Source organism: Pleurodeles waltl, chromosome 12 (assembly GCF_031143425.1).
Source record: "Pleurodeles waltl isolate 20211129_DDA chromosome 12, aPleWal1.hap1.20221129, whole genome shotgun sequence".
NCBI classification, from domain to species: domain Eukaryota; kingdom Metazoa; phylum Chordata; class Amphibia; order Caudata; family Salamandridae; genus Pleurodeles; species Pleurodeles waltl.
The window spans coordinates 679,261,093-679,286,114 of NC_090451.1; the positions used below are offsets into that span (position 1 = coordinate 679,261,093).

The window sequence follows — 25,022 nt, forward strand, 5'->3', positions numbered from 1 at the left end:
GGACCAGACTCTCCAAACCTCCCCATGCGCTCCATTCGGGGCCCCATGGAACACGTCAGCCAAGCGCTGGGGATTGACTCAGACGGCCCTCCTCCTCGGCCTACGCCTGAATCTGTCCCTTCGGAGACTCAACGGGCAACCCTCCCATCTGTGGGCCAACCTCTCCCACCGCCTCTCCGTTCACAGAAGTGTCCAAGTGTCCTCGTCTTCCTCTTCGAGACCTAGTACGTTTACGACCCCTCCAGGGCCCACCAGCGGGGGGGGGACCCACCCGGAAGGGCTCCCCTCTCCGCGCCGCCGGGCCCCTCCGAGCCCCGACGCCCTCCTCAGTCAGCCAGTCCCATGCCTCTTCCGGGGAATCGAAGAAGTACGCCTTGTCTGCCATAATAACTTTGAGTCTCGCAGGAAAAAGGAGCATGTACGAGAGCTGCATCGCCCTAAGTTTTTGTTTCACTTGCTCATATGAGCGGCGGCGGACCTGGACCTCCCGGGTATAGTCTGGAAATACCAAGATTTTGTAGTTGTCCCACTGAAGATTTTCAGAGCGCCTCGCCTCTTTGAGGATATTGTCACGATCTCTAAAGTTGAGGATTCGGGCAATCATCGGCCGTTTTGGGCCGCCCGGAGGGGGGCGAGGACCAAGGGCCCTGTGCGCACGTTCCACTGCAAACCAAGGTGAAAGAGATTGGTCTGGCATCCAGCTTTTGATCCATTGCTCTAAAAATTCTGTGGCTTTATCCTCTTCCGCGCCTTCCGGGAATCCTACAAAACGTAGGTTGTTTCGTCTCGATCGATTTTCCGCATCTTCTGCCCGGCTATGTAATTCTGCTGTTCGAGTTTGTAACTGGGCCACCTTGGTTCTAAGGTCAGCTAGTTCGTCTTCGTTGCAAGAGACTCTGCCCTCCACGCTAGTGATCCGATTTGCCGCATTTCTGAGGTCCTGCCTGATAAGGCCCATCTCCTCACGCACCTCTCCGATTTTAGTCTCTACAGCTGATTGCGAAGACTGGATTGCCAGGAGGATGGCATTCACTCCGTCTGGTGTTGGGTCCCCCGCGGTTGTCTCTCCGCCCCCTCTCGGATCTGTTGGCGTTGCAAATTGATCAATCTTTGGTTGAGAGGGTGGAGGGTGTTTACTTGCTCTGTCTTTCCCCATGTTATCTCGGAGGGAGGGGATGGAGAACCTAGATCGAATTATGCAGCTCTTCCGTCCAAATTCAGCACCCTAAGCGCATCTACAGAGAAGACACAGCAGTCGGGCCCCAACAGGGTGTGCCAGCAAAGTATGTCAAGGACCTTCGAGTTTGTTGGCTTCCACTCAATCATGTGTAGCTGGATTGCCCCGTGGCCGGTTTCTTCTCCTATCAGACAGTTTTGGAAAGACGGGAAGTCGTGGGGCCCGATGACCTTCCGCGAGCCCCAGCGCATCGCAATTAAATTCCCACCTCCGAGGCTATTGGCGTGCTTTATCAAAGTTGCGGCTGTGGAATAGGGGCAAGCCTTTGGGGAGTCTCTTTAAAATTAAGGATTGTGAATCGCAGGGCACAGCCTTAATGTTCAGGCCCGCTGCGCCCTACTGAGTTCCCATTACGCTGCTTACTTATGGGGAGGGGGGCCCCGATCTCCTCTCCTCTCTGGTGTGAGGGGCAACTGCGCTCCCGCGCGGGCGGACCAGGGGGGCCGTGGGCGTCCACTTCACCCCGGTCGCCCAGGATCAGCGGCCGTGCCGCACAGTCACGTCCCCTTAGCCGCACAGCTCACCTCCTCCACGTCGTCCTCGCTACTCTCCCCTCGCATAGGCAGGGTATCTCAAGCCGGCCTGTGGGCTCCGGACTGCAGAATCCGGTCCAGACGCCCTCCGTAGGACACTCCGCGCGGTCTTCTTAGCGGGCACGCCCCCGACCACGTCCATTCGAGTCAGGCAGGGGAGCCCCTCTCCCGGGGCTCACTCTCTCCGGGCCTCTCCCCGGGCCCTCGGGTCCAGCACCTCATAGTCCGGCCCTCCGAGGACCAACGGAGAACGCCGGCTTCGTCGCTCTCCCCTCCCCGGGGGGCACCAGGTTTCAGCTCACCCCAGGCGCTCCAGCCCCGCACACGGCGCATCCCGGCGCCGTCAGCCCGGCCGCCATCTTAGGAGATCCATCGACCCGGTCGCGTCCAGCCCTCACAGCTCTCACGGCTCGGACTGAGCCAGCGCCAGCGCCGGAGGCCTCCCCGAGGCCCGGGAGCCCACGGGGGCGGTCAGGGCAGCATGGCAGACCTCTCGATGGCGGCTTCTGAGGGCGGATGACGGAGGGGTCCAGAGCACTCTCAGAGTGCGACCGCCATCTTGACGCCCGAAGCCACGCCCCTCGTACTAAATTAAGCCACTATTTATCGTATTTTTTTATGTACCTCCAAAGCTCTCTGTAACCAAGGACCAGGTTAGTTGGGGTGAAACTGTGTAGGTGATGGTGGGCAAATTTCAATGATGGTTTTAATTATGGCGCTGTTATGTCGTGGGGCCTGTTCAGGGGACTATTACGTAGACCCTTTATTGAGCCATTGCGTACTCCTGGTCTATACTTTTTTCTGCAGAGCTATTCAAACCGAGGTGACAAACATAGTCAACCTGGCTGTAGTGACAAATTGTCCATCTAAGGCTCAGAAAGAAGCTGACATTAGGAAGAAGGGAGGAGCAGCATGGGGAAAGGGTTAAACAAAACAGAGGTGTGGAGTCATGCCTGCAAGTCACATGCACCCCAAATAAAAGACCATGAGGGACCATGGGTTACCCTGGACCATGATAAAACACAAATAATACCATCATCAGCACACCTGAGCCCAAAGCTGTGGAACAAATTCTTTTTCTGGGTGAAAGACAAAATGAGCCATAGCTATATCTGGTCCCAGGAAATGAAGTTTGTTTCAAGGCTAAGTGTTTCAGAGTAGGAAGTTTCAACAGATTGTATCATCATTGGGAGTGGTTGGAGTAAGCTCTTGATTCTTTTGAGAAGGCGTAAGAAGACCACAAACTGTTTCTCTAGAATGAAACTATTTATATGATCTATAAGACATCTTACCTCTAAGGCTGACCTTGCTACTGATGGTATCTTTGATTATACTGACATATCAAAACTTCTACTTCCATTGCCTGAATTACCCGCCTGTCTTTTGTCTAGATCACTCCAGTCAAATTCCTTATTACAGTCTTATAATGACTCTGGGTGTGAATTACCATAATTAGACAACTGCGTGATAACCCGAGCATGACTCAGTTAGCTGTTTAACAATGATCATAAGGTTATGTTTTCAGTTTTCCTATTGAGTCTTTCCTTGATTGCAATACTGTCTAGTTTTTTTCATTACAATGTGCCCTCCAATCAGCTGATGATAGTTAATCATTATTATTAGTTATATTTTGTGTTTATTTTCAATGTATATTTTCCCCTTTTGTGCAAAAAAGGCTGCAAAGGCTAAAGTGTTTAACTTACATGTGTGCCTTGCTGCTAAGCATACCGTTACCACTGAAAGGCACGTTGGATCAAATGAAAAAGGAGACAGCTATGACAAAACAAATGGAGAAACCATGTAACACATGCATAGGATTTTTTGTCTCCATCTGAGGGGAGGTGAATGCTAGTATAACAGTTTAGTGTACTATAAATTCCTGGCCACCACTGGATCAGAGTGTGTTGCTCCTTTCCCATGAGTGAACACCCTTTTCCAGTAGTTAACATGTGTGTGAACAAAATTGTGGACCATTACAAAGATAGTTTATGTGAATTGTGTGGTGGGGATTAGCAATGGTTGTACAGTTTTGAGCCAAAAGCAGTGGCTGGTTCAATGAAAAATGGTGAGGGTTTGACAACCTGGTCTCTTCATATCAACAAAGAAAGCACAGCCAGTGGGAGTTGGAGCAGAGATATTGCAGAGGTAAGTCCAAATGGGCTCCAATCAAGAAGTGTGGAGTATTTCTGTGCATTAGCTTTGACTATTAACAAGGGATTCACGGGAAGTCAAGACTGAGACTGAGCAGAAGGAATGCTTGATCAGTGGCATCCAGGAATCATTTATAGGCAGAATGAGAGTCTCAGGAGCTTGGGAAAAAAACTTAAAAGAATCTTTGAAGCAGAGTCTGGGTTTTCGAGTCGGCGGTCTGGGGGCTCTCAGTGCTGGCTGGGTATGGAAGCCCAAAGAACCACATTACCAGAAGAGATACAACCTCTGAGGGGCACATCTTCGGGATCAGGATGCTCCATGTGCTGTAGTCTTTCTTGACAGCAAAAGTTGCTTGAGTTGCATCCGCAAAAGAAGAGAGAGAAGTCTTGGCTGCAGGGTCATTATACACATCCCGCTCTCCAGGAATCAATGTGCAACAGGGACTGTGCTGCATAGAAATCTTAAAAGAGCAGTGTCATTAGGCACTGTTACCAATATCAGCACTGTGAAAGCAGTAAACACCTCATAAATGATATTATATGCTTTGTTGGTGAATCAATGTGACACAAAATTGCAAGTTTGTGGTTCAATCAAATTGAAAAATTCTATAAAATTATTTATGATATGATATATTTACATCTATGAAAGATGGAGAATGATGTATGACTTTTGAAAAGAGGTGATTTACCAGCAAGACATCCCCCAACTATCACAATATGTTAGAATAAGTGCATTGATATAGAAAAATGTCAACAATATTCGATGGTGCAGAACAGATCACTTTGATGGGGTGGTTTAGAAAACGACAGAGAAACTTGATTTAAACAGGGGAAACCAAGTCCCTTAGGTATGAAATCCAAGATCATATAAGTGACACATAAAAACAATATGAGATTGTGCACCTAGATGAAAAGGGATAGCTCAGTAGTTCTGAGCCTGGTCGTCCAGCCAAACTGAAAGTCCACCCGCCTGATTTACATGTGAGCGGATCTTAAATACTAATCCATTGTAGTCACTGAATTACAGTTCCTCCAAACTCTAAATCAGGACGTGAGTATTCTTGTGTAGGAAAGTAAAGACCTCAGCGGCAACACAAGGGAGTAAAATTAGCTGATATCCTTAGGTTTTGTCATAAACACTGATGACAGCTATGTACAACTGATATTGACTGCATAAAGAAACCTCAAAGTCTTAATGAGTGTGTGAGTTCCAACAGGACTGACAGATGTATAAAACATGTTGAAATTTACTGACACTGAGGACCAAGAGTTATGGCCCGGTTGTTTGATAAAGTTTCACTTCATCAACCCTCACACAATTTTAGTGTTGTGGCACGTTAAGTGTGGGCAAATAGAGTTGGGTTAAAGGGTAGAGCTACAGATCCAGAGTGAGGATATAGTAAAGACTAGAGATAATTGTGTAGAAGAAAAAATAAATCTGCACTCTGCAATTTAGGTAGAATATAAATGTGTGCACTTATTTGTGATCACAACATCAGCGGTCTCACAGACGGGGGATATCCTGGTAGTATCCAAAAAATGGAGGTTGCAAAATCATGAACTGTCCCAGATTTTTACATTGTAGAGTGGGCATACCAAGGAAAAAACGGTTTCAGTGATAGAAACTACTGTTCTACTGAAGACTATAATTCTGTTAGTGGCAGCTAACAGAACGTTTTCTGTTGCTTTCTCACGCCCTTCCTATTCACCAGCTCAGCACTTCGCCTGTGTACCCTCTTACATGTGCTAAACTCAGTCCTTCCCTCCTTTTGCCCCAGACACTAAGGGCAGCAACCATGATGGGCCCAGTTTTTATTTACAATAGGAAGCAGCGAAATGTAAGATTAGATTGGCTCACCCTATTTATGGACCTATAACGCTTGGCTACCCATGTAAACACTTAAATCTAAAATGGATGTGGGTTCCCACTCAGGAATGAATGTGATGAAGAACCATTTCACTAACAAATTGGTGAGGGTGTGATGTCCTTCTAAAAACCTTTTTACTGACCTTGTTTTATTTTGCCAAATTCATTTTAGATCGGAAGGACCAATTGAGGACTAATAATGCGAAAGACAGGTAGCGTAGAGGGAGCAATGGTAATTGCTGTTGATATAAATAATAATGCACAACCTAATGGAGGCTTCAGGTTACCATTAGTTCTTTGTTTTTGGTAAATTGTTTTAATACTGTAGTATTTTCAATCAAGTGCAATTTTCTTTCATTTTGTGTAACTGAATTTATATTAAACAAAAATAAAAAATGTGCCACCTATAGACATAATTGTTGGTTTAAAAGGGTTTTTCAAAAGAAAAAATGTTGTTTTAAAAAGGCATGTGCAAAGACATTCTGCTTATATCAGAGAAAAACAGTGAAAATCCCATGATAAGGCATTCTCGATCATTTCTCTTTTTCAGAAGGTCACTTATGGTGCCATGCCACTAGAAATATGTTCTATGTCTTACTTGAGATTGTGTTTGAAATCTTCCAGATTTGGCTTTCAGAATTACCAGTTGGTCCAGGCCATGGTGTTCGCGATTAAAGAGATTAACAACAATCCAACCCTTTTAACCAACATAACCCTGGGATTCCAGATCTTCGACTCATGTGCACTGTTCAAGTTCTCACTCAAGGGAACTCTATGGATGCTTTCTGGACAAGAGATGTCTATTCCAAACTACTGGTGTGGGAGACGCTTGGCACCAGCCGCCATCATAGGGGATTCTGGATCCACACGCTCAATTGTTCTTGCACTCATCCTGGGCCTATATAGATACCCTCAGGTAAGACAATCACACTAATATTGTAAAGAAAGGTGGGAGTAAGACTACTTCAGAACTGGGGATTATTTCATTCAATGTTCAGCAGAGAACCTTAAATTTACTTGTCAAAGGTACAATGGAAGTAAAGTGTCTGTATGACAAATATGCTTTTCTCGGTCATAAAGCAGACAGGTGCCTAGAATTTTCTCTTTTTCCTAGTGTTCTTTACACAATTCCCAGTTGATTTTCGTGAGTGTTGTACAAGAGTAGTAGAGAATCACTGGTTGAACAATAAGTAAAGTTTGGGGGTACAGTTGCTATAGAAAAGTTGTGTCAAAGATTTGTAAAAAATATACTCTAAATGTATGACCAAACAAGGGAAAAGCATAATGCACAAGTGTGCAATCTCATCCACTTAAGAAACCAACAGGCAACAAGTAATTCCTAACAGTGTCCCACAGGGAATTAGCTCATAAGCATATCAATAGGATATTTCCTTCTATAAACTTATAGGCGTCTTGAGGAGTGTGGAAAATCCAAAACCAGACTATAAAAAGGTTGCTCAACTGTCTCATTCTAATAAATAAAAAACCAGGTAGCTTTTTTGGAGCATGGGTAGAGTTCAACACAATGCATATTTCTCTATAAGTCCTGAGTAGGGAATACAATTGGTAGCCCTGATAAGCAGGAAAAAAACTCTCTGGGCTTTTCTCTCTGAATAGTTGTAAAATATAAACTGCAATTTAAATGAATATACTTATGTGAGTTGCTAATGATTCACCCAACTGTAGACTTTACAAGCGAATATAAGTTTGTTTATTTTATCATAGTGGTATGCAAGTGTATTTAAAGTAATTTAGGCAATATACATGAAATACTTAACAACACAATCAGTAGAAGAAACTGATAGCAAACCAAAGGTACAAAAACTATTTGGGGCGTGTAGAATACAGCTCACCATTTGAAAGTATTTTGAACTGAAATTGCCATATGGTAACACATGTCTGTTTTTATTTTGCAAAAGATCAGTTATGCTTCATCAAGTCCACTCCTGAGTGACCGAGTCCAGTACCCTTCCTTTTTCCGCACTATTCCAAGTGATGACTTCCAGTCACGTGGTCTGGCCCAGTTAGTGATACACTTCGGATGGATATGGGTTGGTATTGTGGCATCAGATGATGAATATGGACAAGTGGGCAGTCAAATAATACAGCAAGAGCTTATCAAGGCTGGAGCTTGTGTGGCTTTCAATGAGAACATACCAATAAGCCGAGCAGACAAGAATGCTCTTCATATTGCCCAAGTTATCAAAAACTCAAAAGCCAATGCTGTTGTCATCTTTTCTTCTATTGCTTACCTGATTCCTGTCTTGAATGAGATGATAAGGCTGAATATTACAGGAAAGATCTGGATTGCCAGCGAAGCCTGGTCAACCTCTGTTCTTGCCCCTTTTGAGAAATATTCTGACATCCTGCCAGGCACCATTGGGTTTGCAATCCACAGTGGAGAGATAGGAGGCTTTCAGGAGTATTTCACAGGAATCCACCCTGCAGCAACTCCTGGGGATACTTTTGTGAGAAGGTTCTGGGAAGAAGCCTTTAGCTGCCAGTGGATGGACAATCTCCTGACCCGGGACAACAAAACAAAGAAATGCACTGGTGCTGAAAGACTGGACAGTCGTCCCCTCAACAGCATCATCGACTTTAGACTAACTTACAATATCTACAAAGCTGTTTATGCCACTGCTTTGGCTTTACAGGATCTAAGGACCTGCTTGGAAGGTGGAGGGCCTTTCCTTCAAAACACTTGTGCAAACATCTCAGCTTTTCATCCATGGCAGGTAAGTTGATTTTCTGCTGAATGTTCAAACACCCAAAATGAATGATAAGAAAAAAGGGGCAAACAACTGTAACCTAAAAGTGAAAGCACATATTGTCAAGCACTGACTGACACTCTGGACTGATTCAGTAGCTGGCGATCCCTCACCCACCGTTGTTACTATGTACTATTGTCAGCGATCACCATACTCTTTCTCTTTCTAGGTCTGACGTGTGTCTCTCTCTTATGGCCATAGTCAACTTGAAACCTTGTCCACAGATCTCCACAGTAATTCACTGAAGTATTTAAATAGCTAAATCTGCTGGCCAAGTGGTCAGCTGCTAACAAAGCACACAGGAATAAAGGCCCCTCTCTCTCGTTCTGTATCTATTTAGCATGTCTCACTTTCAAATACTGGTACAATAGCTCAAAGTCATACATTTTAGTTCTAGAAGACTATCGAATGGGTTCATTAATTTGTTGCAGAAATCTAGGTATAACAAACAAGTTACAAAATATAGTTATTTTTAAATTGCTCAGTGTGTAGAGCACCCACTGCCGAGACCAGCATGTGATGCATGTGATGTACCAATGCTTTTTTGCTGGATCTGCTTAAGCTGTCATGCTTCTGAGAGTTATCAAATGAGCCTGAGTTGTAATAAACTGAGATGCACCAAATTATTTTTGTTTGTTACAAATAAGTACAATTTTACCATAATAAGTCACCTTTAACTACAGTGCGTTACATGTATTGAGCATTCAGGGAACATGCTGTTTGAGCTGCCAGTTCTAAAGATCCACACCATGTGATCAATGTCTGCTGTCTCTTGTTGGTCTGTACATTTTCGTTAACTTATTTGTAGAAATTGTTTACCTTTCCCAGGCAACTCGGAAATATATGCTGCATTAACAGTTCTCTTCAGCTCTTAAATTAAAGTGGGGAGGGTTGGAGAGCTGAAGCAGTCCCTCTGTTCTTCAAAATCTAAAAAAGTGTGGTAGAGAAAATAGCACTAAGGGCCTCATTATGAGTTTGGCGGAGGGGAATACTCCATCACAAACGTGATGGATATCCCATCCGCTGTATTACAAGTTCCATAGGATATAATGGACCATATTCAGCCCTGGGTACCAGCACCTCGTCTAACTCTCGGGCAGGGAAATTGATGGAGTCCAGGGAGAGAGCTCCCTGGACAACATCCCTAGCTGGTGTTGTGGGATGGGGCCTCCAGTGGAATTGTATAGCTCTGGGAAGGGACCCCTTCCCATGTGGTGTCCTTGGTCCCGGGACCTTTTCTTGCTCAGGGACATGGGATATGGGCCTGTCTTCCTTTAACTAAAACGATGCCCTGGAGGATGGGGTCCCCGGGGCCTCTCAGAGGCTTGGGGAAGAGGTCCACATGCCCCCACCCCCTAAATTATATATGCACCCCCCCAGGCCCTGCCCACCTCTTGCCAATTTTTTTAAATTTTACAACAGGTTTGTTGCAGCAACATTTTAAAAACAATGTTTTTGGGCCTAGGAGGTCAGGGTATCCCCATACTGCACCCTTAGGGTTTTTAAAAACTTTTTTCTAGGACTTGGGACTAAGGGCCTGATTTCGCGTTCGGTGGACAGGATGACCTGTCTGCCAATCTTCCGATGGGGAGGCTGCCGCCATACTTGCTACCTCACCGCCAGGCCCATCACCACTTTCCCGCTGGGCTGACAGGCAGAAACCAAGGTTTCCGCCTGACATCCCAGCAGGAAAGTGGTAGCAGCATTGCTACCCACAGGGTGCACCAGCACCCTTGCCGTGCTCACTTTCTGACAATGAGCATTGCGAGGGTGCTGGGCAGGGGGACTCCTGCACTACCCATGCCAAGCGCATAGGCAGTGCAGGGGGCCCCCTATGTGCCCCTGCACCTGTTCTTCACCAGCATTTTCATGATGGTAAAAACAACAATGAAAAGGCTGTCAGAGAAACAGGTCGTAATCAGCAGGGTAGCCCTGACTTCAGCACCACCCTGGCTGATTCTGACCTCCGCCACCGTCAGCCCATTGGGATCAAAGATCTAAGCGGAGACGGCAGTAGATTAGTGGGGCTGCCCGCCAACCTCCTAAAGTGGCGGTCAGACAGCAGCAACTGCGCAGGTATGACAGTCACCACAAGTGTGGCAGTCTGAGGACCTCCACACTTGTAATCAGGCCCTAGGTGCCAAGCCTCAATATGGCTGCTGCCACATCCCTTTTCATGTGCTGGCCGTGAATTGGATCTCACAATGAGATCTGTCAGTCCCTTGGAACTTCTGCAGCGTCAAATATACATTTTGTTTAACATTAATTGCTCCAACACTACTGAACAGATTTACACCAAGTCAATAAAGCGGTCTTTCTTGAGCAAGATCTAGATTTCTCTCAAATATGGTGTAAATCTGTTCAGCAGTTTGGGTTGTAGCAGTGCCTAAAGTTCTTAAAATGAATGGGGGAGACATGTTTTGGAAACTCCCCTTTTTTTCTACGTTCCACTTGATGGATCACACCCTGAAACTCCTGCACAAACTAGGCAAACAGTAGCCTACTCTGAAAAAAACCGAAACAAAAAGGTTTCGGTATTTTTTCTATTTGCAGCTCGTTTTCCTTTAAGGAAAACGGGCTACAAAGAGAAAAAAAAAACTGCTTTATTTCAAAGCAGTCACGGACATGGTGGTCTGCTGTCCCCAGCAGCCCACCATCCCTGTCAGTGCCTAGACTCGCTATGGGGTCGCAAACTGCGACCCACCTCATAAATATATATGAGGTGGGTCTTTGCGACCCCATAGCGAGTCGCAGAAGGTGTCTGAGACACCTTTCTGCATAACATTTTGCGAGGTGCAAATGGCGAGTCGCTAGTACTCGCAATTTGCACCTCGCAAAATGTTTTCTTCCTACATCTGGCCCTAAGAGTCTATTCTCAACCTTCTAGGCCTGTGGATAATGGTATCTCCAATTGCGCGTGAGACTTTGGTGCTGACAGGCCCAAATCTACCAATTCTGTCTTGCTGGTCAATGTACCTAAGCTACATCCTGCTGCGGATAGGGAGGGCGGAGAAGCCATTAAAAACAAGGTGATTCATTGGATACGTCAAGTGAGAGGTTGTCATTCTGTGATCCATGAGGACATAATTAGGGCAGTCAGGAGCCAGATCCTGCTACACTTTATGAGACAATTGAGTTGACATTCAGGGTCAAGGGTATGGCAGATCATTTGGTGGCTCTAGATACTAGAACATGCCCACCAAGGTGCTTGCGTATTCAGTTTAAATACCCTACGTTCTCTACACACCATAATGGTCGACTTATCCCTTACCCAGGCGGTAGTTCATCAGGCCTAAACGATAATGACTGACTCAGTGTACCATCTGAGATCCCTTCAGCTAATTTATTTTTGGTTCCTTTTTTGTATGATGTAGTTGGTCCAGGCACTAGTGCTGCCTCTATTCTTGTACCTGAGTCTTTTAGTCCCTCCACCTCTGACAGCTCTTGCCATGCATCTCAAAACCAGGTAATTAATTCTTTAGTCAGTGGTGCCACTATTACATCCATGTTGCACCCGGCATCTCATAATGATGGGGTATGTCTTGTCTCTTGGAATGAAGCAAGTTTAAGATTTACTGCCTCCTTGCCAGCTTTTAATCAATTTATTGAGTGTTATGATATCTGCCTTTTCCAGGAAACATGGGCAGTGGATCTGCTTTTTCGGTCTGGTTTTCTGAATTTCTATATTCCAGCACTCTCTAGCAGGAGAGGTAGACCTTCTGGTGGTTTAATTACATGGGTTAGAACAACATTAAACTCTCATATGTCACAATTATTCATTGACTCTCCTGACCTACTCGTTATCCAGTTATCATTTGGGCCAAAGTCTGGAGTAATCATTATCACCATTTAGGCAAGGGGGGTTTGGGGGGCCTGGTCTCCGGTACCTTCCTCGTGTTGGAAGCTTTTCTTAGACAGTGCCCTCGGTATTTTAAAATCATTGTAGCAGGTGACTTCAGTGTTACTTTTGAACCTTTAGACTAGGACCATCTCGGCTCCACGTATGAGGAGGATCGGGTATGGTCTGTTCCTTCTTTAGACATCTCTCCCATCAACAAATGGTCGCAAGTCGCTGTGCAGTGAAAAAAACCTTGACTATGGAATTTGGCCTTCGAGCACTAAATAGCAGAACCAAATTAGATGCTAAGGGCTGTCATACATACAATAAAATTAATCATACAAGCAGAATTGATTACTGCTTAGTTGATTTGAGATTGTGGTCTATAGTCGTTGACATGATAGTTACTGAGAGGATAGAGAGCGATCATAACCTCCTTTCTGTCCAAATGCTTGCCGTATGTAACCAATTGTTCATGCTTTGCATTCCCACTATACTGTTTACAGACATCAGTATGGCTAACGCCAAAAGACATTTGAAGTAGCACCAGCTAGCAGCCCAGCCTGATATTTTAAGTTCTTTTAACATTTTTCGAAGGTCTTGGTTGGAGCACTTAGAGACAGGCTCCACAGTTAATAATGCGCAATTGATTGTCGGGCTTCAAATAAATTACTTGTTAAAGCTATTAAAACTAAAGACATAGCCTCTACTCACATACCTAGGAAGTCTTACAAGCTGCTATCCGTAAATCCAAATGTATGCAGGAGGAGCAATGGTGTCCTGCACTAAATGAAGCTGCATCTTATAAGGATTGTGCAAAATTTTGGTCCTTGGCTGCGCGAGGCCCTAATAATGGTGCATTGCGCGTAAAAACAAACATTGCTCCATCAGAGTGGATTGACCATTTTAGTCAATTATACTCTGCTGATTATTCTAGTATGATATATGAGCAGAACTGGTATCTCCCTGCTATTACTGACCAGGCGCCCAATCTTCCAACTTTACATTTCTTCACTCTTTCTGATGTCGTGCACTCATTAGGCACACTTAAGCATGGTAGGGCGTCAGGACAGGTGGGCGTCAGGACAGGTTGGCGTCCCAGCTGACTTGTTTTTGACTGATATAGATGCCTGATCCAGATATATTCTTATCATATCTAATGCTATAGGGGCGGGGGCACCAATTCCCGATTAGTGGAGGAGGGGTCGTTGTTTTACCCATCTATTAAAAGGGTGATAGATCCTTGCCCTGTACCTATAGGCCTATCAGTTTATTAGATTGTGTGTAGAAACTTTTCTGCCACTGCCTCTTGGAGAAGATCCGGGATTGGATATTTGAACATGATATTCTTAGTCCACTGCAAGCCGGTTTTCGCATAAAAATGTCTACTATTGCTCAAGTTTTTAGATTCCTGCTTCCATAGTGGAAAACTGTCTTAATTGGAAAAGGAAATCTTTATGTTGCTTTTTGCAGATTTTAAATCTGTGTTTGATTTAGTACCTCGCAAAAAGTTGTGGGAAGTTCTCTCTGACATGGTAATGCCTCCCTACATTCATTCCTTACTAGTTTGTCTTCATGAGGACACTTCTACACATGGTAGGTAGGGTGATCAGGGGGGGTAGCTAACTGACAAAATCCCAGTGCAAAGGGGAGTACGACAAGGATGTGTCCTTGCTCCAACTTTATTCCCATTGTTTATCAATGATATAGTCCCCCTTTTAGCCAAAGTGGAGGCAGATGCACCATCTGAGGTGCCTGTAAAGTCTCTGTATTGTGGTTTGCAGACGACACCCTTCTAATCTCCAAACCCCGAGTGGTTTACAGAAACTCCTAAAGTGATTTAAGGAGTTCTGTCTCTCTCAGGGACTGGGGATTAATACCTCTAAAACTAAACTGATGACGTTTAGCCCGCACAGATCATTCAAAGGGAAGATAGTACTCTACTTTGGTGCCTCATATATTAAACCACTTCACCCGATACTTCAGATCTATGAGACTAAGGCTGTTAGTACTGCACTTTATGATGCAGAGCTATGGGGTTATGTTAAAGCTCAAGAAACACCTACAGTTGAAAATACCTTTTTGAAGAAACTTGTTTCTCTTCCAACGAGCACCCTGTTGTTCCCTCTCTTTAAGGATCTGGGTATCAAGGGAATAGGCCCCAAAGCCTGCTTGCATCCTCTCTTGTACTGGAGACGGCTCTGGACTACTCCAGAGCTTGCCTCGTATACTGCAGCCCATTCAGGCAGTAATTGATGCTTACTTCTCTCTTAGTGTCCCTTGGTTTAGATATGTTTAGGTATCTCTTTATTTGCTTGGCTGGTGCGAGCTCTGGGATTGCCTAGCCACTGCTGCCTTTCCTTCAAAGCTTGATTTTAAAAATAGGTATTGAAGGATGGTAGCTTGTGAGGAGGTGCATGTAGCTATTTATTCTCCTGCTTTCCTTGATTTGAAAGATGTGCGTAGATATGCAACATTTTGGGATATAATTGTGACCCCTAAGGACAAGAAGCTGTATTTTCAGCTTTGTGTAGGAACCCTACCATTAAGATCATTCACTAGTAGTTGGTCATCCAATGGGACTACTGGCTGCCCAGCTTGAAATGCCCCTATTAAAAACTTGCCCCATGTATTATTTGCCTGTCCTGCTTATGCAGTTCCTCACAGGAACTGGCTTGCTCCTGCCTGTAGACTGCTGGTCATACACAGGAACGATATAGCTCTTCGAATTCTCAGGTCAGACAGCCACCATGTCTTGGTTACTGCTGTCGCTAAATTTCTTGGAGTTATGTGGACCGATAGAGCAAAAATGTTATCTTCACTTATGTGAAACTGCCTTATATGTGTAGCTTCATGTAATTGCAGGCTGCTTTTATGATGATGAACGTGGTTTAGCCCATTCCCATGAAATGAATTGTTAATTAGTGCATGTATTCATAATACCACTGTGCAGTTGTGTATTCTTAATGAGGAGGGCCTGGGAGTGGGGTATTGTTTTAGTTTTTGTGGCTCTTGTCACAAAATTATGATCTTTGCCTAATGTTAAAAAAGGTAACGATGCAGCTGGTGGTTACATGATAACTGTATCTCTTGTGGCAACAAATTATTGTTTTCATTGCATTTGGGCAAAAGAAGCTTTGCACTGATTATGTTGAATCTGTGGCTCTAACTGTGAACTTTTGCAATCAAGTACGTAAACTATTTGGGAAACTGCTTACTGCGTTTTCTCTAGTACTGTGTTTCGCATTGACGTCTGAAAAAAATCTATTACGCTTTGCACTGATCCATAACTTTTAATATCATTGTCTTATGTGTATGGTGCTAGAGTCTTTTTTATGCAAATTTCATGTCTTAGGACTTGGGCTCAGTGGTATTTATTATTGTATGGATTTTATTTCATTTTAATCTATTTTATGTATATGAAATGTGGTGTTTTTATGTATATGACATGTGGTGTTTTTTATGTCAACGTTTTGTGCGTTTATGGTACTAGTTACCGAAATAAAGTTTACTTTGACTTGATCATGTACATACATACATACATACTCAGATCAATGCAGAATGTTTCTTACATCTTCTACAATATCTCTCTTCCTCTAGCTTCTTTACTACATCAAGAAGGTGCGCTTGCGTAGTGAAGTGACTGAGACGTTCTTTGACAGATCTGGCAACCCCCCAGCACTCTATGACATTGTAAACTGGCACCGGGATCCTGAGACCATCATGAAGCATGTGAAGGTGGGCAGCTATGATGCCAGCGCTCCTCTAGGGAAGACTTTTTTGATCAATGGTAGCACTGTCAAATGGGCTGCTGGGAAGACACAGGTAAGACATGTCAACTTTTAGGTAGGGACCTATTTGATTCAATACTAATTCTATTCAATGCTATGTATAAGGAAAAGCATGTTACATGATACATGTCTAATTCAGTTGCATAGTCAAAGCAAACATAACAAACTCAAATGAAGCGACTCGAGCTAATACAATATTTGGTATGAAAGTGCAGAAAGTTTTGAATATGAAGTAGAGAGGTCCTTCCAACCCTATATCATGCACCCATCTCAACAATTAAGGAAACATGTTTCATTTAACATGCTTCTATAGTGCAGCTGCACCAAATGTTGTTAGCATGTTTTACACTATAATGAATAACAGTAGAAATTAATGAGAGACAAATGTTTAAATCGCATGAAGTAATGCAGCAATAAGGAAAACACTTTTAAACAAAGAGTTCAGATTGATGAAGGTTTTGGATTAGCCTACATGTAATTGGAAGAGATTTATTTTTTTAAAAAGGGTGAGTTCAGGTCTTAGAAGAGAGGCAAGAGAGAAGATTCACAGCAATCCCTGGGAACAAATGTTTTAATGCTTGGGATTTAATAATGTTAGGAGCTTTTGCTCATCAAACCAGGTCAACCTTTGGGAAACGGACAAGAGGTTAGTTTTATTTACTGGTGGATAATTGTATGAGCGAGGCACTAAACTTTAAATTAGATTTTTTTGTTGAGTGAGAACCAGTGTATGTTCAAAAGTCTCTTCGAGCTGCAATAAATCTTGTTGTAGAATGGTTGACAGATTTCACTGGAGCCAAGGATGGCTGGGGAATGCCTGCCAAGACAGCATTGCTAGACTTAAACAAGCAATGAGCACAGCATGAGCTGCCATCTTTATTTTCTGGTGGACATCAAGGGTTTCATCTTTGTCAGTGAGTGGAGGTAGAAGTTAACAAATTTGGTAAGCTTGTTTATGGGAGTGACCCTGGACAGGGTGTAATCCATGCACTTCAACCTAATTTAAGGAGCTGGAGTTAGGATGCATTGCTCAAGAGTCAATTTTTCAGCGGCAGATCCATTTACAGTGCAAAGCTATCAAATGTGCTACACTTGTGTTCCATCAAATGTTAACAACTACGCTAAAGCAGCTTAATTTTCAAATGTGCTACAATCGATGCCCACTCGCTCCATAAAAATCAGGCATGAGCCAGATTTTATGTTTGAATAAGAACTAGGTATTTTAGCATGCAATAACATCTAGAGTGATCGTCTGGTGTAAGATTATAGGCACTTTTGTATATTAGTTTTACACCCAAAACCTAAAAAAGGGTAAGAATCATTATAAATTTGTGGCATAATTACTATTAATGGTTAAATGGAGGACAATGATACATTTGCTACAATCACTCTAAAACTGTGAAAAAGATGAGCACAAATAGTCGCTTGCCAAAGAAATGTGGATGATGATGGTAAGAAACAATTAGAGGCATCCTGACGACATAAAAAATTGCAATACATGTCTGATACACTATTTGAGGGAGATTATATTACACACCACTCACAAGGTTCAAGGATCTAAAACTATTTGACTGACACAAACAATCCTGTTGTTTTGCAAAAAGCAAAAATGCTGATATATGTATCATTGTGATGCCAAGTATGTGGTACAAATACTTGAATCCTCCATGTATACCTTTTTGTAATGACCTTGTAGATATAAAACAATACGACTTTATTTTAATAAAGAGGTAAAAAGGCATCTCTATGTTGTTTAAAGAAAGGCACAACAGTCTAAGGTACTTGAGTTGAAACGTTGCTGCTCTTTATCAAATAAGCAGACTTGTAAGTATGTGTGTCGTATTTTGATAGTACAAACTGAGCCAAAAGGCAGTGATGCACTCTACAGGATCAAAGACAATGATGCAGTCAATGAGTGATGGAAGGTGGATCTGGCCTCTAAAAATGAAAGTGTGCTGTTACTTTTTATGATGTTGTGTTCTTTAAAGAGTTGTCTATTCAGCCCTTACCTAAATTAGGGTTGGTAATGTTTGGGGATGGTCCTGATGGATACAGGGATTCAGTGCCTAATCTGTGAAAGAACAAGTACCAGGGCCCATCGTTTTCTGGGACCACTGACAATGTTGTCAAATGTAATGTTCCACCTCCCACCTCTTTCATCCACCAGTGCTCCCTCTTCTGCTGTATAACACTGTTTTAACATCCTCATGGCTGGCTTTAGTGTTAGTGGCGCCAGTCTTTTTGGCTCTCCCACCCCATGACCACCTTCTCAGATTCCCTCACTACCACCCGGCAAATGTGCCCCTCATCTCTCCATAGACCCCCTTTCCATTTGTTTTAAAAGCGCTTGTAAAGGATGGCTTTACCAATTCACTCAGCTATCCACATAAAATATAGTTGTGTTCTTTGCAGCAGGCATATTAACCCTCTTCCCTACTTTATTGCGAGTCAAAGCTGACATTTGACAAAACTCCCATCTCTCTCTCTAGCATGAACATTAATCACAAGAGGTATCTTGACATTTTAGTTGCTTCCTGAAGGCTGGAAGTAAAAGGAACTTTTCAGGAGGTGCTTTTAAGTTTCTAAGTTATTGCTAAAAGCAGCGCCCCCCTGCTGTCAGTGTCCCCAATACAGGTCAGCACCCGGTGCGGCTGCACTGTTTTATCATCTTTTACTTCCTCTTTCATTTCAAATACGTCCTGGTCCCAGAAAAATAGTGCTGGTGGGCCCCACCTGCAACCATTGACCACAATTAAGCAATGCAGGGATGTAATTCTGAATCTCGTGTCTGTAAATCAAAAAGGCATGTTGTCTTGTATTTCATTTTTAGCACTTAATTTCCAATGTGACTGTGGTTGTGCCGGAAGTCATTGAATGTGATGAGTTTGTCAGTCAGACAGGCAGGGGTTCTTTTCATGATAACTATTCAAATGGTGAAGCTGGTTTTGAAGGTGGTGTGGGCTGACAATGAAAGCCAGAGGGGAGACCTGGTTATATTTCTTCAGGTCCTTCCTAAAGCAAGAGTACAATGGGATGAACTGCAGTTCTGAAGTACCCAATTGGGAGGAACAGTCTCACTTTCTTTGGTAGACATAGGCACTAGTAGGCAAGATATCTAGGTTATCTTGGAGTTAGGAGTCCTTAAGGATAATGTCAATGTACAAACTGAATCTGATCTGAGTAACTTCTCATTCATTAAAAATTGGAGTTCAGATAAGCTCTGGTTCATGTCATTCAGCCATGTTTGGACTAGTTGTCTTTGATCCTGGCGAGTATTAGAAATTCCGTTTTGTGGTGTGGAGCTTCAGAAGGGCAATGGACAGCTGTGTGTGGATGAGGCACAGGCAGTGTTTGAGGTGCTGAGGGTTTGGAATGGAAAAGGCTTTCAAGTAGAGGTGTGTATCATTGATGAATTTTAATTCTCTCTGGGAGTAGAATCCAGGGAAAAGTTAAAGTCAGAGGACAGAATGGTACCCGGAGAGTCTGTGCAAGATCATCGGGAGATGCGCCTGTGAGCAAACTGGTTTTGGTTGGACTAGAAGGAGGTGAACTAGTGATGAAGAGTTCCAATAAAACCAATTTGAAACTTTAGAGTCTCAAGCACAGTGAGGTGATAAATGGTGTTGAAGTCCGTTGAGAGGTCCAGTATTATCGGAAGGGGGTTATTCTTATCTTTGGTCAGGTGGGTGTCATCTAGATAATTATCTCTGTTCTGCAGCTTGATCGTAAGCTTAACAGGTAGTCATACAGGAGTTGGTTGGCACTGATATGATCAGACAGGCCTTTGACCAAGGATACATATTTGAATTGTAAAGGTTCTCAGCATGGCTTAGGATAATTTGCACACTGCTTCGAGTTCCCCAATGCAAACAGTAACATTTTGACCCAACAATGTTCATGTGTGCACCGGAGGTAATTTCTGTGACATGGATAGGCACAGAGCAGACACCTGAGGTCCATAGGCACACCATGTGTGACCTCTGTGCCGAACATGACTACTGTCAGCTCAGCGTGCTTTAGAGGACTGACAGAGGTGGCAGTGATCCCATTTCTAATATGTACTCTGAAGCAGGCACAGGTGGACTGCATAGAGCATGTATGGTAGGCTAAACTTGGTTCCATTTTGTAACTAGCCTAGTGGATCTTGTACGGATTCAAGCTAGATGACTGACTCAAGAGAGCTGGAGGAGGGGGTCGACAGAAGCTGAGGAGGGAACACTAGACTACTATTTGTAAATCTTATACGCACTTCCTGGATTTGGGGCCTGTAGGAAATCCACTTTTTTGCATGTTCACCATTGATTTAACGCCTTTTGCTGTACCTATCACTGGTTATCAGAGTGTGCACCCTGGGTCACTGCTGTCCATTTCCCACTGTGTGTAGTCTGACACCCTACAACATAGAGAAATTGTCTAATTCCTAGTTGATATATTTAACCTTTCTATAGGGCCATAGTATATAGTGTGGAAATACACCCAAGGGATCTCTGACAGAATATAGGAAACAAAAATATTGTTTGGACAGAATATCATGTCAACAATAGAGGACCAAAATATCCAGAATGTAAGTGCAAATAGGTACGTTTAAGAATGTTACATAAAGACACAGGGGAAAGAATGAAGCTAGGGTCAGGGAGAACAGTCGTAAAGAAGGTTTAAAAGAATCGGGAGCTGAAACAGGGATTGTGTTCTTGCCCCCTATCATTTAATTTCTATACAGCAGACATGGTTCCAACTCTGTTTAAAGAATTTCCCCCTGAAATGAGAATCCGTACATATTTGTGCATTACAATACGTGGATGATACTGTGCTACTGGATCATTCTCCAGTTGCTCTATATTTTATTCGTGGCTGGCTATAACATTAACAATGATCTTATATTAAATCTTGGTAACACTAAAATAGTTCAGTATGGAAAAAGGAGCATATTTATTTGCAAAATCGGTGAAGAGAAGATCGACCGGTGTAAAGCTTACCAATTTCTGGGTGTTTTACAAGACAAGAAGCTCAGATTTGCAGTCCACCTAGCTGTAGTGAGAAACCATGCAAGACACTTGCAAATAAGTTTGAAGAAACTACATGCTTACCTGTATAGCCCTTGTGGCACTGCGATTTCAGAGAAAATCAAAACTAAATGTACACCTGCAATAACATATGGATCTCCAAGTTATGGGGAGAAGCTGAATCTAGGTTAAGACAAGATAATGTCTGTTGCTCTTTGAGTAAAGTGTGGTCTCCCAAGCAGTACTCACTCTCCACAATTCCTATTAGAATGTGATCTTGTGAACTTGAGGGCAACATATATTCTGCTTTTTTTTAAGTATTATTACAGACTGAAGTACTCAGAGATAGGTACCTTGAAGATCTATGTTTCTGGAACGAAAAAAATAAATAACCCCAAAAAGTATCCCCAATATGGATCATTCTATTTGAAAGGAGTTTTAAACTATTGGAACCTGAAGGCAGTGTGGCAAGAGGGAACTTGCTACAGAGAGTTTAAAATCACTTCAAAACAAGCAACAGAAGTCACAAGGGGATGAGGTTAAAACAAGTCACAAGAACTAATTATATGAGGTGAGATTTTTATTGACTTCCCCAGCATCCCATGAAGTATGGCCAACTATAAAGAATTGGATATGTAAGTACTGTAGAGGCTGTGGTTACCAAAACAATTCTTTGAAACCCATAATATGCTTATGTTCATACTTGCTCCTGCTCTAAAGAACCCTCCTACATCATTGTTTTCTCAGATTAGGAGTTCATACAGTTAAAAAGTGCAACCTTTGACTGCCAGTAGGGTAGAAACTGTCAACTAATCTGTAGCTTAATCAAATTCTTAAATATGGCAGTTGGAAAGTTGGATAAAAATAAAAGTCATTCACATTCTGTGAATTGTCCTGAGAGATAGTCCACTAGGGTGGAGCATGTTAACACTTTGCAAGCTTTCCTGAATATAGGTTACAATTGCATGGATTCGTTAATATATACCCTTCAGGCATTATGACATGTATTAACTGACAAATAAGTATGAAAAATGCAGGCGCAACCCAATTTATGTAACATTTTAGAAAGGTTTGGTCAAGAAGAACCTCCCGGGGTGGTCACAACCTTAGGAAAACGCCATGGAAAGTTATATACCTGAACATCATTAGGTTTAACCTTTTGGACCTCTGTGTTTTTAGTTTTTAGTCTTAATGATTAATAATATTTGTATTCACCCTTTATTTTTAGTTGTACAGGAAATATACATAAAGGGACCAAATAGTTATTTAGATTAACCAGATCACTCAGATAAATATTTATTGTAGTTGCACTTAATTTCCAGCTGTGCTGTTATCTTATATATAGGTATTGGCAACTAATCAGACCTATCAGTTATGTGGTTATGATATCTTGATGCAGGAGGCTTATGAATAATGTATTTATTTCTATTACATTTGTGTATATATTGAGCTCCATGAAAAAGGTTTTAGTTAACTTTATGGCTGTGTTGGCTATTGATCCTTTTGCAGATTTTCTTTTTCAATGATTTTAAATAATTGAACAAATAAATAATTATAATATGTATACCAAAAATGGTAGGTATAGATTTACTGTTCTTAACTCCACCTTTTGTACCTTGAAGATATGTATATTGTCATGGTACATATACGTAGAGTTATATAAAGCAAAACATTCCTTACCAATAGAAACCTACCTTCACAATAAATTTGCCCTCCATTCTTGACACAATATTTTGTGCCACAATATTTTAGTTTCCAATACTCTGTCTATACACCACACCCAAGGCATGAAAAGTTACCTGTGGACTGTGGTACTTATTGTGCCATCCACTAGTGTGACAAAGAAAACATAGCTTCAGGCCTACCCTATGTAGCCTAAAACTGTAGTGCGACCTGTTAAAATACCCCTTTTTGAAATGTGAAAACCTCATTGTAGCCATCAAGGTGGAGCGCATGTTATTTAAAAATGGGACTTGTAGAAAATTCATTTTACCATGTTTCTACAGTGACATGGCCCACTCATCTATTTTTCAGTGTTGCAACCTGGTTTTCCTAGGTAGAAAACCAGGGTGCAGATAAAAATATTAATACTGCTAACGTTGAAAAGGGAACAGCAATGAAAATAATTAAACCACTATTTTCGAGCGTTATTACAAATCCAGTACAAACTTAGAGTTTTGATAAATATTAAGGAAAAATAACTTTTAGAAAAACACCTTTTCCCTGCCTGAGGTCCGTGGAATCTAACTAGCTGTCCAGCTTGTCGCAGCCAATGCTCAACATAGAATAGGTGTGAACAAGGTGAAGAATGCTTCCCAGTAGCAAACAAATAGGCTGACCTGAATGACCAGAGATGACTTCTCTGAATTCCACAGAATAGTCAGAGTAGGGGCTGTGGGCATCCTGTGAAACCACACTGTTGAATCAATCAATCAATCAATCAATCCTTTATTGTTTCAGTTTTGAAATGCTATACAATGAAAGCATCATTTCTTTAAAAAAAAAATAACTTTAAAAATAAGCTCTTTGTGTTAATATATGCAAGTAAACTATTTAAACATCAATGATCAGGGCTATTTGGAAAAAAAAGTCACAGGTCATCAGACTCTCTGCCTCTCCCGGATCTAAGACCAGGGTCCACTCATAGAGCTCCTGGGAAAATGACAGGTAAACCATTAACTCTTTGACAATAATTATGCCCAGCTGATGGTATGAGCATATGAGATTCCTGCCTTGTCTGATGTAATATCTTTTGAAAGAGGTGGCAGGGCGACAGTTCCTTTGTCTAACATAATCTTTGTGTATTGAAACATAAAATATGTGCAATGTCATGTCTGCCCCAGCTTCAGAAATGTAAACTAGTCTCTTGGCTCTAGTTATTTGGAGCAATGTATCATTAGATGCAAGACATGCAGGTGTAAAAAGGGCGCCAACAATATCATGCAAAAACAATTGTTTTACTATACCGTTTGTAGATTATGGGAAGACAACAAAAAAGTGGACATTTGCAATCTGTGCATTCTAAAACCATGAAACAAATTCAGTCAGCATTCCCTGGTGCCTCTCATGCATGTATATCAGTTGGTCTATGATTGACCAGGTTTATTAACCTTCCATGCTGCAAGGATGATTTGTTTTCTGTGACTTGGTCAGAGTATGATTATCAATAATCAGTTGTGATCTCTAGATAGTCGTAAGGATGGATTTGCTCTGGAGCCATGCCGTCGATTTTAAATATGTGCCTCAAGCTTCACTGTAAGTTTATTATCATAAATCTTTCTAGTGCCACCAAGCAGCAAAATTGTTTGATTATTTACTGGGTCAATACATGATCCCTTTTTGTGCAGGGGAACAATGATGGCCGATCTCCAAGAGGCAGGAATTTCCTTGTGTTCCCACACAGCATTACAGGACCCCAGATTTGCGTGTTGTTATGAAACACATCTGTAGATTTTCTCTCAAGCCTAAGAGCTTTCAATGGTTTTTGGCAAAGAATTTGATTATAAACTTCCTCCTTAGAGACCTCCAGAGAGGACTCTATGGAGTCTTCCTCTAAAAGAGATTTGTCTGCAGTACTGGTAAACTGTTCTGCTGTACAAGCGTTTGATTGATTCTCCTGTTTCTCCAGGTCTTGGGACCTAGCCTTATAAGTAAATCACAGAGAAGTGCTTTACCCATTCAGCAGAGGTGATGGTCCCATGCAGCTCATCAAAACAACTCCCAAAAATTCCTTGTATTTTTCTCTTTTAATTTTCATTCAATTATCTTCACTGTACAGATGGAGCTATCCCTTTTTGTGCTTAAGCAGGCTTTGATATTCTTTCCTCAAGAATTT

The 25,022-nt window shown here is 42.4% G+C and overlaps 1 protein-coding gene across 1 annotated transcript in view; it reads left to right on the forward strand.

Annotated features, from left to right (window-relative positions):
* The first annotated feature begins 1,402 nt into the window (after positions 1-1,402).
* LOC138267250 (extracellular calcium-sensing receptor-like) overlaps positions 1,403-25,022 on the forward strand; it is a 31,687-nt gene continuing 8,067 nt past the window's right edge. The window contains exons 1-4 of the mRNA XM_069216106.1: positions 1,403-1,461; positions 6,412-6,703; positions 7,707-8,522; positions 15,994-16,218. Coding sequence (XP_069072207.1) covers positions 1,403-1,461; positions 6,412-6,703; positions 7,707-8,522; positions 15,994-16,218 — 1,392 coding nt within the window. The remainder of the gene's footprint in view (positions 1,462-6,411; positions 6,704-7,706; positions 8,523-15,993; positions 16,219-25,022) is intronic.